General features: G+C 37.5%; 1 protein-coding gene across 1 annotated transcript; it reads left to right on the top strand.

Moving 5' to 3' along the window:
- The first annotated feature begins 12,023 nt into the window (after window positions 1–12,023).
- Window positions 12,024–12,413, top strand: LOC144707121 (uncharacterized). The gene has a single exon (XM_078580240.1). It carries the CDS (start codon window positions 12,024–12,026, stop codon window positions 12,411–12,413), a length of 390 nt encoding a protein of 129 aa, XP_078436366.1.
- The last annotated feature ends 3,850 nt before the right edge of the window (window positions 12,414–16,263 follow it).

Raw genomic sequence — 16,263 nt, 5'->3', positions numbered from 1 at the left:
GCGAAACCCCACTGGTTGGGGCTTGCACGTATATTCGCCTAGGATCACTGAATCACATAGTTATATTCCTGTAGGGGATTTACCCGTCGAACGACGTCACCAAAGACGTCCGACATCACTTTATGACCTTTAATCCCTTATATTTCAACTGCTGACCTTTCTCAGCAGCTACAAAGCTGATAGTATATTATTTCTCAATAGATACTAAAACTTTGGACATGTGTACAAAAAATTTAATTTGGACTAATATTTTTAGAAATTGTAATCATATTAAAGAAATTTTATAGAGGGAGAGACATTGCACACATTTTTATAGGTTGGCCAATAACAAGACTAATCATGGACCAAAGGGATTAAACACGAGATCTATGGATGTTGGTGGATGTACTTAAATTGTAAGGACTATTATAAAAAAGTTTCATAATAGGTATAAATAAATGGAGATCCATTTTAGGTTCCCATGCAAGCCAAATCTGGCACTCGCTTTCTTCTCCTTTTATCAAAACATCACTCCCTGAAGTGTAGTTGGACGGTGAGTAGACCTACTAGATCTTCAATGAAGATTGAAGAAGTTGAAGAGAATACCCATCATCACATCAATCGTGTGAATATATCTAGAGGTTGGGTAACATGAACGACTTGAAGAAACCCTTCTTGGGAGCAGAGTGAGAGTATAACTAATTCCACACTAGGTGATAATATCCTCCAGGGTTTATTTGATTAATTATGAATTTATTTAAGACAGTTAATATGAGTCATTGAACCCAAAAATACTGCAATCCTCTCATTTTTTGACTCCCTAGTCACTCCACCTCACATCCTAGACATTTATAAATTAATTCAACATTGTACATGACTACAGTTTGACCAATCTAGGCATGCTTTTGATTTGGTCTCAGAGCCTAACTTCTCTAAATATATTTTCAGAAAAAAACTGATGAGCAATGGTTTTCTTTATTTGAGGTTAAGGTTTATAGTAAAATTTAAGAGAAATACATTCCCCCCTACTTATATTAAAGCATGAATATTAAAAGACATTTGGAGTTCTAAAGAATGTGAATAAATGTGTGGAAAATGGATGAAAAATGAATATGGATGGAGATATATGGATTTTGAGATTTTAGGTGTTGGCGCTTGTGTCTTGAGCTCTGATCACCTGGAATGCTTATATTTTCCAGGATCATCCTTTTACACTACAATGATAGGGTTAAAAAAAGAGAAATCCCTTTTAATCGCTTACATCAACAAGATTTATGAAGCAATGGAATGACTTTGATTTATCAAAAAATGGAATGAATTGGATTGATGAAACAGTTGTTAGAGCATATCCAAAATTATTTGAGTGAAAATAAGAGAATATTTCTATGCCCACAATGATTATTGGAATAACCCGTATCTGTTCTTAATAGATATCCTCAACATTTCTTAATCTTTTTCATAGGAAGAGAGCTCGTTATTTTGACATCCATGCTTTCCTTTATGAGGTAAGTTGAAGGGTAATTCTATGAAGAAAATAAGGTTTATATCCCTCTGAATGCTTCTTTGAAATCCAAATCCAAATTTTCTCTTTCCTCGAGCCTCAGCTCATGGTTAGTGTCACATGTAATTATAGAAATTATACACCTCTAAGAATGAGAAATAAATTAACCCTGATCAATGGTAGGTGTAATAACATTCGCGGATTCATATGGATCACTTTAGTGAAATCTTGCCTCAAAGAGAACCACTATCAATATCAGCTAATTGCTACATAGTCGGCTATACTCATTATATGAGTGGGACAAGACGATTCTATTTTAATGCTTTTCTCAAGTATTCTCAATGTCTAAAACATATGTTTAAAGAATGGTGATTGTCATATTATGATCTCATCCAAATTCATATTTTATCGCATGTATTCATGGACTTCAATTATATGCATCACACATGCATTGTAATTAATATATTATATTAATCATTATTAAATGAGATGTGGAATGTGCGATCAGCTTGCATTCCACATATATTTCCAACACATCTGTTTGTATGGAGTGATAATTATGTGAAAATATGTGGTATTACTTGATATAATATTGTATGGAGATGACATATCACTTAATAATTTTGGGCTGAGAACAAATGAGATGTATAAATTCTGCATCATATGCAACAAAAATACTACACATCAATTTTATAATTACAATGCTAGGTTCTAATTCTAGGTCATATTTTAACTCCTGAGCTTCTCAATCAACTCATTTATAGTGTCCTTACATTGAATGCACTAGGGAATATAGTGAGATATAAGGGTCGTGTAATGGGCTTTGATTTAGTAGAAATTCCTAAGAAGTGGTGTGAATGGATGAATGGAGATGAGAAACAAAATTCAAGGGATTTAATAAGGAGAGATAAAACATAATAATTATGACTGACTAGGTAAAGTTAAATGATGAGAAATGGAACAGTGGAATGTATGTGGATAAGTGTAAGTAATTCAAGTTACTCCTATCTATTTGTAGTATAAATTTAATAATGTATTTCCAAGGGGATATGTAAATCTCTAGATAGTGACATTTTAAATAGATCCTAGATCCACATATCTGAAAGGTTAACCTTTAGACCTTGTAGCCAACAGAATGATGAACCTAAAAAAGAAACACTCATTCATAATAATATGATGGAAAAGAGAGGATCATGTAGTTGTGCTTCATAAACTCTAAAAATCATAGGGAAAGTATGGAGAGCGGAAATTTTAATGAGATGTTTTCCCCAAAATGGTCGAAAATCTCCCATAGATTGTTATACTCTCATAGTATTCATCATTAGATTAATATGGTACAATAGTGTATTCATTTACTCTATAAAGTATCTTCCTTTATATTGTCTTAATCATATCTGAAAAAGGTGACTAGGGATAAAATATTTATATCCATGCAAAATTGTACGAGTAATGTGTGGAAAGTTATGTTACAACGAATGTCAATTAAATATACTAAAGGAAAACTCCTGGTCAATAAATACATTTGGTTCCATTTTTTGAGTGGCAAACTGAATGATCTTAATTGAGCCTACCATTGCAGCCAAGTGCATTGGTTTGCTATTCTCCATGTGGCAGATTTCTATTGGTTCAGTTATAAAAATATAGTTGGACCTAGTGCCTATAATGCCTAGGCTCAAGTATTTCATTTCTTTCCAGTGTGTGTTGAATTTTGAAACAAATAGTACACAATGTGTGAGTCATTATATTTTTATAATACATAAATTTCCATTTATTGGATGATCTTGCATTTAATCTACTAATGATGGTTTTGAAAGCCCTAAAATTTCATTCATGAAGGTTTAAAACTCAAATAATGATTCATATCGATACATTCTTGATACACATTATCCAATTTAATTTTTATAGCTTGATTTTCTATTTTTTATTTTCATGTTAAATATTCATTCAATAGAAAGTTTTATATTAACTCTAGAGTGGTAGATCTGTTTTTTATCTCTGAAAAATTAAAATTCATGCATCAATTTATGATTCTACATCTAATATCATGTATGAAAAATTGAATTATGATTCATATGTCTTTGTATTCGATTAATAATTCAGTTTCATCCGCTGCTTCACATACTATATGTATATTCTATTTTTCCTGAAATTTTCATGATTTACGCATGAATGATAAATAAATACAATTTCACCATTTTAATTGCCTTACCACTTTCTTTGTCAGAAAATGACTGAAAACAAAAGGAACTGATAGAATATGGACCACACAAAGGAGGTAAGTGGCACCAGCAGTTGATGGGGCCATGATAACATGGAAAAAAGACCCATGGTTGCAATTTAATTGTAGCCATTGAATCCCGCAAAATAGAAATCGAACAGCTAGGAGGGATCCCACATGGATTGATTACACATTTGATCATTCCCATCCTGTAAAACCCAAATTTCCACACTCTAGTGATGATATTGCTTTCTGAATCAAAAATACTTTCATGAAGTTTTACTAGATGATGATGACTTGTGGATCCCTTTGGTCCAACGGGATGATAGCCTCTTGATCCCGAAGGAAGGGCACGTAACACAGGAGAAAGGGAGGAGTATTAAGTATGAACTTGATAGAGGATGCCACCTGAAGAGGAATGTTTGGAGCTGATGGTGTCCAACGAACACAACAGTGACATCTGAATAGTTCATATAAGTTGCACTTATATTAACCTAAAATAAATATTAAAAATTAAATCATAAAATAACCTTAATATTTGAATCTAAATTATTCCTTGTTTCAGTTCACAATCAAATAATAATGATACAATTTCTTTATGAAAACCTACAAAAATACTCTCTGCCCAATTAGGAATTTTAACTAACACCTAGTGTACTTTATTTTTTTAGTTCATTTTTTGCTTTCTTTTCCCTCTCATAATAACCTTTCCTATCTCTGTACATATGCATTCCTACATTGTTCTTACCTAGAGTTTAAACAAACTTATAATAATGATAATATCTTACTTGTCTTATTATCTTGAAAATCTATTCATCCCCTCTTCTAGCTATTTTATTAATCCTATAGATTAATGTCAGAACCTGAGGAGATGACTTCATTCTGTAGTATATAAATCCCTGAGCGAGATTAAAACATACATATTATTTGATTTGACCAAAGTTAATTGTGATGACGAATTACAATAAAACTTGTAAATAAATCTCCTATTCACTTTATATTTTATGTATGGTTTATATAGACATAGTGGAATGTAGGCATCTCCTTAGGAATAGACTAAGTAATAACCATAATATTTTTGGCATATAAATTAATTATTGAAGGATTGATTTCACTTAATGGATACATAACTTATTCAGCATGCGGAGTGTCAAGCTACACTCCTTCTCTAGAAGATAAAAAATAGTAAAAGAACTTTCTTATGGAACATTTACTTTCATTGGTTACTAAACATGTATAATCATTCAATCATGCTAGAGTCCCAAATGACAGAGTATGGTAAACCATGAAACCCAGATCTTTCATTCCAATAGTACTGATCCGTAATGAGGGTCATTGGAAAATGTCTTCTCCAATTTCTCTTTTAGGTTATTAAAAAAATATTTCAATGATTAAAAAAATATTTTGCAATGCAGCAAAAGTAATAATAAATTTATAATTTTCCTGATAAGCAAGAGTAATAAAGTTACTTTTTGGGGAACTTGTTCCACCTTGACTTTCTCCTTCGGAAAATGTCTTCAAGCATTCCATGTGTCCAGCCTATAGCCATATTCACATGATCGAAGGACTCGTGGATATCCTATCCCTCTACAACTCTTCTTGAAGATATGTGAATGACACATGATTTCTAGTATGGTTGTTATGGGAGTGGCATAGGATAGAAGAAAGCAAAGGCATATCTGGCTGGTATGGGCACCTAAAATGGGGACATCCTTTTATTTATACTTATTCAAGAACTTTCCAAAAAAATACCATATGAATAAAGTATATGTACCAACATTATTTAAGCTTATGCATGCGACCGTCATGGCCCATGTATCAATCTACTTAATAACTTTAGTAGCCAAATAAATTTATTGGACAACATTACTAATTAACTATATCAACATATATATTAAGTAATAAAGTATCAATGTAATCCAATGGATAGGTTAAGTTCCTATCTAGTGGGTGCCAAGAAACACATTGTGTTCTAGAAGAAACATATTAGTGTTTCAACTCTCTTTAGGAACCTTTGCCATCAACGTTTACCATATATGTATAATCCTTCGTATGTTCACACCTCTCAAATGTCTTATAGTGTAGTTAGTCATCAAACCCTAATCTCTCATTCAGTTAGAACTAATTTGTAATGGGGATATGATGCCGAACGTCGTCGGGGACGTCATCCGATGGGTGTAGAGATGATGCTCTGATATCAAGATGATGTTGGATGTCTTTGAGGACATCGTCTGGTGGGGTACCGAGACGATGTTTTGATACCAAGATGATGGCGGACGTCATCGGGGATCTCGTACGGTTGGGTACCGAGACGATGCTCTAATACCAAGATGATGTTGGATGTCTTCGAGGACATCGCCCAGTGGGGTACCGAGACGATGCTTTGATACTAAGATGATGCTGGACGTCGTCTCTAATGTCATGCGACAGATATATTCCCTAAGGGGAATGTAACTATGGGAATGTAGTGCCCTAGGCAGTGTGTACATGCAGGCCTGACTCGTGGGGATTCGCCAAGCTCCGAGCTCCAAGGCGGATGACCAGTGATGATGGTGGTGACCTTCTGACCCTCATCAGAGCAACGACGGCAACTACGGCACTGAACAAAATAATTCTGTTGGCTCTCACACGTAATGGAGGGGCTCGACCCGTACGTAGGAACTCACTCAATTTGTAGGTCTCGGTAGTTAAACTCTCACCTAATCGAATCGAGCGTGGTGAAGTGCAATAAAAAATATACTAAAGATGGCAATATAATTGACGAGTAAGGTGAATGGCATACCTCGTCAATGGTGTCGCCCGTCGTTGATATAATCGTTAGTGTAGTGGGCAGTGCGAGCAGGTATGGTGGAGGCGTGCCAGAGACTAGCACAACATCATTCGACAGGTGGCGGAATTGTGGCGTTGGAGCTGTCATTGGGGCAATCGAGGACAAGGAGGAGATAGTGCGACGGCAATGCGCCACGGGCGTACTGGAGGCTAGCGTGGGCATTAGCACTCCAGATGGGAAGATTAATCGCTGCAGCACCGGGGATGCTGTGTGGGGATCGGGTGGTGGAAATCTCCCGTAGGCACATCGCGGTGCAGTCGCCCCAAAGTTGTGTGTCGTAGCAGCGAGAAGCCTGGTCGCACAACAGTGTCGGGCTGAGTTGTACAGTGCGGCAGGATGGATCTTCGGCGGGGCTTGTCAAATGCAGGATGACTGGACGTGCACCGTGCAGGTGCTAGATGACCATGCGTGTCAGTTTGACGAGTTGTACAGACTGCGCGGAAAGATCAACGAAACCAGTCAAGGTGTAATCGCCTAGCACGGTGGCTCACACTAGCGCTGGCGTCGAGGTAGGGAATCACGTGGTGTCGTCAGGCTGTCACGCACATGCGACATAGGTGCATACCGATCTTGGCCTACGGAACCTCTCCTTCACCTCCCCTACCTTCCTCCTTCCCCTCTTCTTTCCCTCTCTTTTTCCCCTTCGTGATACCAGGCTTTGAATGAAACTTCAATCACAAGAAATAAAACTTGGTCTGATGGTTAGGGCTCCATCGTGCCCCTTATATTGGGGCACGATGGCCCTTACCAAGGGCACACTATCCCTTGGTAAGGGTCCTGGTGCCCTTACCGGGGGGTGGTTCTTATACGTAGGGACTTCCCCTTTGTTTTTAAAACAAAATACATAGATGACCTCGACTCTATGACACAAACAACACAACATATGACTAACACGAACATGACACAACAAACATGGACACGACAAACATGAAAACACGAACACGGTATAACGCCTAACACGTGCTTTCTCCCGGGGTATTTCAACTCGAGTGTTTTTACCCTCGCCTTGGCATGCCGATCGGGGTGGTCGTCGATGACGATGATGATGGCGGCTCCGAAGACGTCTGATGGAGTGGATGGCACGCTCCATCAAGATCATTGGAGAACACCTTATCCAATATCCCTGCTACCTAGGAAACGGCACGTCCGGGAGGTGACGCCCCAGACGTGACGGGACAGATGATGAGCTGTGACGAACGGTGACGTGACGAAATGTTCGTCACATCACCGTTACGTCTAGCGTTTGAGGATTTTCAAAAAATCCATCACGGACCCGTCACGCGTCCTCGCATCCTTGTTTCGTCACATCAGCGTCACGATGATGACGTCACCATCACTAGTGACGGAAATTACAAAATTATGTCAAATAATAATTTTTATTATTATTACTTCTAATGATATGTTATTATTTCACTTACTATGTAGCGTATATTCTCCTCTTCTTCTCTCCGTCGAATTCATTGTCTTCTTCTCTGCCGTAGAAGGGTTGAAGCCCCCTGGATGTTAGGTTGAAGCCTGGAGCAGAGAGATTCATCGACGAGGGCTCCGCCAGCCAAACAATTAGAATAATCCGCCCCAGATTTGCCAGAGGAATTCCCACGCAACCCCGCTTTTGCCGACCCAAGAGAAGAGGGAAGCGTAACGGGGCTGTTCTTGTTCAAATCACCAAATCCGGGTACTTTTCGAGCTTTTTTCTGATTTCTGCGGATTTCCCAGTTGTTGCATTCTTCTGGGTTTCCTCAAGAAATGAAATTGACCCTGATTTGCGGTCAATCTTTGGTATGTCACTTTCCTGTGTGATTTTATCTAGAGAGAAAGTCCCAATGATTTCCTCGAGAAAGCCCTCAACTTTTACGATACAGCCGGCAGAATCGCCTAAAATTTACCAGATTGTGTTCATTTTCGATTTGATAAGATCTGTTCTTATGCCTGCTCTCTTTGATTCACATTAATCTCTAACCCGGTGCTTCACTGAGGAAATCATCAAAATTCACAATCATGCAAGCAGAATTTCTGACAGTTAATAAGATCGGATTATTTCAAATTGGCTTGATCTTCATCTTAGATCCCCATTTGAGTTCTGTTGATTTTTTAGGGAAAGGGAATAGATGTAAAATTCATTCTCCAATTATTCTATTTACCTTGTCGCATTTCAATTGGATATTCTTACTGATCTGGAAGGAAATTAAATGGGTGTTATTTTTTCTTAGATCCCTTATTTTTTTGAAGACGAGGCGACGACGTTTCTGATCCCTGATAAGGTACTCCCTTCAGCTCTCTTATTTGCTTTTGATATTGTTCTTCTTTATTTTATGAATGGCTCGCTAAATTTTTGGAAAAAATGCCTCGCCTCTTGACGTCCGCTCAGTAGGATTTGAGCCCGAATGAAGTTCTAGCAATTTTTCGGAGAAAGAAAAACCAACTTGATCTTGGAGGATTTTTGAGCTTTGATAAGGTACTGGCAAAGTGGCCATCGGATTCAAATCCTGATAAGGTACACTCTTCAGCTCTCCTGTAGTCCTGTTTGGTTTTGATCTTTTTCGTATTTATTTTATGTATGGCTTGTTCTTCTTTACTGTATCTCGTTCCCTCTTCACTCTCACACCCTATTCATTCTCTCCACTCTTACTTTCTCTCATTCCCTCTTCACTCTCATACTCTCTTCTCTCGCACCCTCTCTCTTACCTCTCTTACGCTCTCTCATTTTCTCTTCACTCTCACACCCTCTTCATTCTCACCACTCTTACTATTAGTCATTCCCTCTTCACTCTCACACCCTATTCACTCTCTCCTCTCTTACTGTCTCTCATTCTCTCTTCACTCTCACACTCTCTCCTCTCTCTCTCATTTTCTCCGTTCTCTCTTCTCTTCTCTTGCATTCTCTGTTCACTCCCACACTCTCTTCACTCTCTCCCATTCTCTCCTCTCTCTCTTCTCTCTGTCTTTTTTCTCATTCTTCTCTCTCAGACTATTTTTCTTATTCTTCCATCTTTCTTTTTCTCAATCTTCTCTACCACTCTCTTTCGCCTCTCTTTTTCCACACTCTTTTCCAATCGCTTTTTCTCATTCTTCTGCTTTTTCTTTTCTTTGTCACTTATTTTTATTTCTTCTATCTCTCTCTCCTTCTCGTCGTTCTTTTTTCTCCTTGATCTTGTTTCTCACTCTTATATCCCACTCTTATTTTCGCGTTCTTATGTCTAGGCTACTCTTTTTCCTCACGGTAAGCAAAGCACCATGAATTGTGTCGATTTTATTGCCAACTGAAATGGCGTGTTTAACATAAATCTTGTCAATGAATGTTTTGACATGTGCTTGTCTAATTAGTTTTCATTTTTTTGCAGAAAATTCTTGCAAATGCCTTACAAGTACTTGACAATTTCATTAGACGTTTGTGAAATGTGAAAAGCTTCAACACTTTAGACACAAATTTTAAATCATAGATGAAGGATCCATATCTTTCAATTATATCATTATTAGAAAGGAGGATGAAAAGTTAATGACTGTAAGACACATGGAGATTGGATGTTGAATCTTCTTTGAAAAGGTATGTTTTTTCAGATACGCTAATAGATGGCATGGCATCCTTAGTTCATTTGAAGATAATTTTATGAGTGAATAAATGAGTTCTTTCACCTGTTTCCCTAGGACATAGTCGGCAATGGGCACTTCAAGTGGCGATGAGTGCGTTGACTTGGCCGTAGAGTCCTCGGATGAGGACATACAAGAAACGACCCTACCGGTGGTAGGGCCGTCACGGCCCAAACGTAAAGGGAAGGCTGAAATATTGTGATACTTCATGGAGGTAGGGTCATGCATGTGGGCGTGCCTACTATGCCGCAACCAAAAAGTTGACCCATTGCGCAATAGGTTGAAGCGGCGAAAAGACGGGTCTACGAACGTCTTCTGGAGGCATCTGGAGTGCAGCCATAGCAGAATACACCATGAGATGAAGGGGACTAATCTCTATCAACGTACAATAACTAAGGCGTATGGACAGGGTGGTGCCGTCAAGAAAATGCTGGAAAAGACTAAGGAGATTATAGTGCAATTCGTCTGTCTCACGGACTCCCCGTGGGCTATAGTAGACAACGTGGGGTTCAGATTTATGTGGAAGTACGCCGCGGAGATGAAAGTTGACCCGCCAGGTTTGAAGGCAATAAAGGATGCGATGCGTAAGCTATATGGGAACATGAAGGGAAAGCTCATACATTTATTAGCAAATGTTCCTAGGGTCTCCCTAAAGGTTGATACATGGACCACTGAGAATTCCGGTGGTCTTCTCGGCATCATGGTTCACTGGGTGAACAACCGGTGGTAACTATACGAACGTGTACTTGCTATACGCGAGCTAGTCGGCAAACACAGCAGCGAGAATATGAGTGCAATAGTGATCCAAGTGTTGGAAGACTTCGGCTTGAAGATGAAGGTTGACATCTCCTAATCTGGCTTCAATTTAGGCTTGTACTACCGTATTGAAAGGCTAACAATTTTATCATGCAGGTTGGTTCAATCACTACCAACAATGCATCAAGCAACGGGCGGATGGTAGCGCTGCTCGCAAAGGAACTGAAGCCAATTGACGACCGTTTCACTGAGGACTGACATGTCCCTTATGCTGCCCACGTGTTGAACATCATCGTCTAGGTTGCACTACAGTCATTACATGTATCAGTGACAACACATCCTCCTAAGACTACTGACAGCATCACATCGGATGTAACGTATGAACCTGATTACGAAGCTGATACAGACGACTTGGACTCCACGCGAGATGTTGCAGCAAGTCATGCAGAAATGGTCAGCCATGATAGTAGCCTCATCTTGGGAGATGCGATTGCCAGTGTTCGGCAATTAGTGACAAGTATCCAAGCATCGACACAATGACGACAACAGTACGTGAAGACATGCAACGACATGGGGAAGAATCACAACCAACTTCTGTTAGATTGCCCGACGCGATGGAACAGTACGAATGACATGTTGCATGCTACATTGGAGAAGAGAGAAGTCGTCAATTTTTATGGCGTTACAGATCATGTCGGTGACCAATAAGGACATCAAAATCTCACGTGAGGAGTGGGAAATATTGGCAGACTTCCGCGACATTTTAGGGCACTTTTATCAAACGACAAAATACGTGAGTGGCTCAAAGACAGTGAGAGTCGTGGAAGTGATCCGCATCTTGGAGGCACTGATGCGACATATCGACACAATCTTGCTGAAGTTTGATATATCTACAATTTTTGCATCGGGAAGAAGGATGACTGTTGCACAAATTTCGTCCATCCGCAAAGCTTGTGAGAGCATGAAGTCAAAGATGTTAAAATATGAGAGGATGATTTCAAAAAATCGTGCAACGATGACAGCTACAATTCTGGACCCTTTCAACAACAGAGAGTCACTTGACTCTAGTGGCATTCTAGAAGCACAGGCATTTGTCCGCCGACTTATGTCCCAACAAGGTGAGCAAGACCTGATATGTGGTGACCTCGAGGATGAGGACTGGCTTGCAGAACAACGATGGCGTAGCACCAGCTAGAGAAAAGGAACGACGAGTACCAACTCCAGCCGAGGAATTGGAGGCGTATCTGCAATCAACGGAGAGGAAGGACAACGAGACAGCATTGGGATGGTGGGCACGTATTGGTGCACGAACCTACCCACGGCTTTCTACAGTTGCGCAAGAATTCCTCTCAATATGCGCAACCATTGCGCCAGCAAAACGTTTATTCTCGGCGGGACATGCATTTGTCACTTTCAAGCGGGCACATCTTTGTGCTGAAAGCATTGAGCTCTTGGTTACAGTGAAGTGTTGGTTACGTGCCAAGAACGCTCAGCTGTGCGATGAAGATAGGGTGGAAGACTTTCCTGACGATGAAGATTAGTGAGTGAGCAATTTTACAACAATTTTCAGGCTCCATAACAGTTTGATTGAGAAATTTTTTGCTTCGAGTCAGACCAAAATTGGCGCTCATGAGGTACGCTATTAACCTGTAATGTGATTTATCTGTTGCTATCTTTTTATTTTCAAGTCTCAATAAAACAATCATGGCATGACCATCATGACATAATTTAGAATGCCTATCTAAAATTTTTCATTTATCTAAATTAATGTCCTTGTCATCGTCTATAGTTTGCTATCAGGATGATCATAAGGACGCGAGTCTGTGTGCATAATTTTTTTTAAGAAACAGTATTACGGATGAGGAGGATAAAATAGTATTTCGTCGTGATCCAATTTATTTTATAATTTTCAATTATTTAGATCATTGTATGTGTCTACATTTAAGCGTGATAGTCTGATGATTTTATTCATGAAGTTTCCTCTCCATTTCTATTTGTGACGTATATTCCTAGCGTTTTTTACTGAACTTCATTTCCTAGGAGAAAGAGAAGTAATTTTTCACCTTTGATTCCATATATTATTTCAGGTTACCGTGAACAGCATCAGTTATTTCCTTGAACTATCCCGCGAAAAGGAAAACCAAAGGAGCGATGAACCTCAGGGCAGCTCTTCTAGCGGATATCAACCTCTTAAAATTTTCAATCTCTACGCAGTTTCTTACAAACTTTATTGACATATTTTTCTCAATTATCGGATCGTTTTTATTTATCTTTCTCATCAACTTGTTCGACTTACGCAAAATATGATTCATCTGCCCTTCTGTGGGATGTTCTTTTCAAAAACCCGCATAAATGGTTGAACAACATATCTAAGGTCTGTTAACTTTTGAAATATGTACTTCTTTAACAAAAGTAGTGAGCATCTTTTTTCCAACTCCTTGGAAAATAATGATTGAACTCGCCTCTCTAAGTGGAGATAGTTATCGTCAGGCATCTTATCTATTGCCTATAGTATTTTTTGCGACGCTGTTTAGCAAAAGACTGACATAGAGAGAAGATGGGAATTTTTTGCCACTACTTGGCGTGGCAAGATAATAGAGAATTATTGATCATTTGGTTTGCCTCAATATTAGGATCAAACAAGAAAAGGCTATTTGAAACCTTTGTACCAGATTGCGTTAATTTTTTTTAGTTCTGCAAATTTATTTTATAAGTAATTCCAGAATGGCCTATAGCTTTTCCCTGTTTGTAGGGGTTTTCAGATGTTTCTTCAAGTTTATTTATTCCATAAGTTCCATTTTGAGTACTGTTTTTTTATTACATAAACCAAAAAAAAAAACTCTGAAGAAAATAAAGATAAATCTTTTTCACATGGTTGACTAGGTTGAACCAAGTTATTCTGATCAAACACTTGATTGGTCACCTAAGTTGAATCATTATAATATGTTCAATTCTGATTTGCTTATCTAAAACAATTAACTTACTCCATAAGTTATAGCAAGAAATTCCAACCTAACATTAGTGCAACTTTTCATGATGACTAAATTTTGTACTATTATTCATTTCGAAGGTTTATAAAGTTGATTGAATTGGATGTGGTTAATTAATGTTTATTTTTAATTTGTGACGAAACATACTACAGCTTTTAAAGATGAGACATATTTTTCATATTAAAATGTGACATTTTATATATCTTTTATCATATCAATACCATGTTAAAATTATTCTACCATCTGCTCTGATCCTACCGTTTATTATTTCACTTTCCCTTGGGGTGAGACATATTTTTCCATATTAAATAAACAAAGGCTATAAAAAAATTCTAATTTTCCCAAGATATTTTAGCTATATATTTCAATTCCAAACCAAGCACTTAAATATTAAGTTACTTATATGACGTCAACAATTTTGATATCCTAATATATTAAAATATAAGACAGTAAATACTACATTTTTTCAACAGGATATGAATTTAATAAATTCTTGTTCTCAGATAATTCATTATTTAAATGTAACCAAAAATTTTAAATCTGTAGAAAAATTTATTCAATTTTACTGGACTTAGCGTTAATGATGACAAGTGGCAACAAATTAAAAAATATATAAATGTCTTCACTTTTCTGTCAACAAATTATTCATTATATACTTTGATTTTTCAGTCAAGAACTTAATTAATAAATTACCTACGTTCGAAATTTTAGGTCAATAATTTGATTATCATAACATATTAAACCATGCCTCTCATATTAAACAATTTAATTATTACAATCTATTTTGTAATAAAATACAATTGTATTAAAATTCCATCACGGACATCATCCATGACGGACTATTCGTCACGTCATGCGTTTGGACAACCCCGTCACCATCACGTCACCATCACAGGCAACCCGTCACGCGTCAGCCACCGTCACAGCTCATCGGATTCGTCATCGTCACCGTCACGTCATCCGTCATGTGCCCATCACGGTGACGCGTGACGTGACGGATGACATTTGCCGATCCCTACTGCTACCTTGGCCAGGATTTGATGCATCTTCTTCCTAAGGTCAATCGCCTCTTATACATAAGACGGACCATCCCTTCCAAATTACACAGTCACCATCTAGAGAACTCAATCTTCTAAAATCTTATTTTCACCATCTATGATCTATTATAATCATCATAATTATAGCACTAGTTATCACGGTTTGCCTTGCATTTTCTCGTTGCTCAACTCAGTATTTAGTATGTATCTCATTTCATCTCATTAATTGCTATTTGAAGTTCCCTGTGGAGATGATCCATACTCATCACTGGATAAATTTACATAATGAGTATCTTTATATTTTTATTGATCAAACTCAAAAATACAAAAGATGACTGATAGCATACATATTTATTACTTTAATATGATCATATTTACATGTCTATTTGCATTAAATCACTCATATTTGCATGTTATCTAGCTTAAAATGATTAAATATATATTTAGAATGATTTTATGATTTTTCTGCACTTTTATGCATTTTTGAGATTTTTCTAACAATACATTCTAAAAGAATATAATTTTTGGGACAGAATATAATTTTTATGGAATTTTTTGACATTAAATTTGGAAAGGTATGAGTTTTCTAAGTTGAAATATATATTTATGTGTACTTTTAGCCTTTTATTTTTTAATGTGAATTTTAAAATATTTTTTGCCCTTGATCTCGCGCCACTATGTGTCACCGTTCAATTTGTTGAACGGCGATGAATCACAGCTAACACTGATGATTTGTGACAGCCAATCATTTCACCACACAATCTTTGCTTCATGATTCATGAAGCAATGATTGCAATTATAATTGACAAATAATTTTGAATTTTCTGACGTAGGGGTGATGTGGACGAATTAAAAAAGAAGTCATTTTTGCAATAAATGAGTGAGTGGGCCAAGGGAGAAAAAGACAAAATATGACTTTTGACTTTTTGACTAACGCACTGCCACATCAGCCTCGAGAAAGAATAACGCTTTTTTTTATTGTCTTTCATCTTTTTTGTTTTTTTTCTTTTTGTCTTTTTCAAAGATAGGTACATATGGCGTTACAGACGAGAAGTCTTAGCACAGAAGATGAGAAATTTGTGAGCGAAAGATGAGGAGATGCATAAACGTGGAACAATGTGCTGTTTAATCAAAAATGGAAAACGAGGAAGCGGATGACAAGTAGAGAGAAAAATCGAGGGCTAGGGTTGCTCCAACTTCAAACGGCCATATCTTTTGATCTACATCTCCAATTGAAATGAAATTTTCAGCACTGCATAGTCTTCTCCTCCTATTTCCATCCATATGTTCTGATCTATAAATAGAGGCTTGGATCACTGTGAAATTAATCTTGAATTTGCTTCCCACTTGTGTGGGCTGATTGA

The sequence above is a fragment of the Wolffia australiana genome, chromosome 8 (genome assembly GCF_029677425.1).
Source record: "Wolffia australiana isolate 7733 chromosome 8, ASM2967742v1".
In the NCBI taxonomy this organism is placed as follows: domain Eukaryota; kingdom Viridiplantae; phylum Streptophyta; class Magnoliopsida; order Alismatales; family Araceae; genus Wolffia; species Wolffia australiana.
This window is presented reverse-complemented; position numbering and strand designations above follow the sequence as displayed.

Coding starts and splice junctions, on each gene's coding strand:
- LOC144707121 (XM_078580240.1), top strand. CDS start 12,024: ATGAGGACTGGCTTGCAGAACAACGATGGCGTAGCACCAGCTAGAGAA.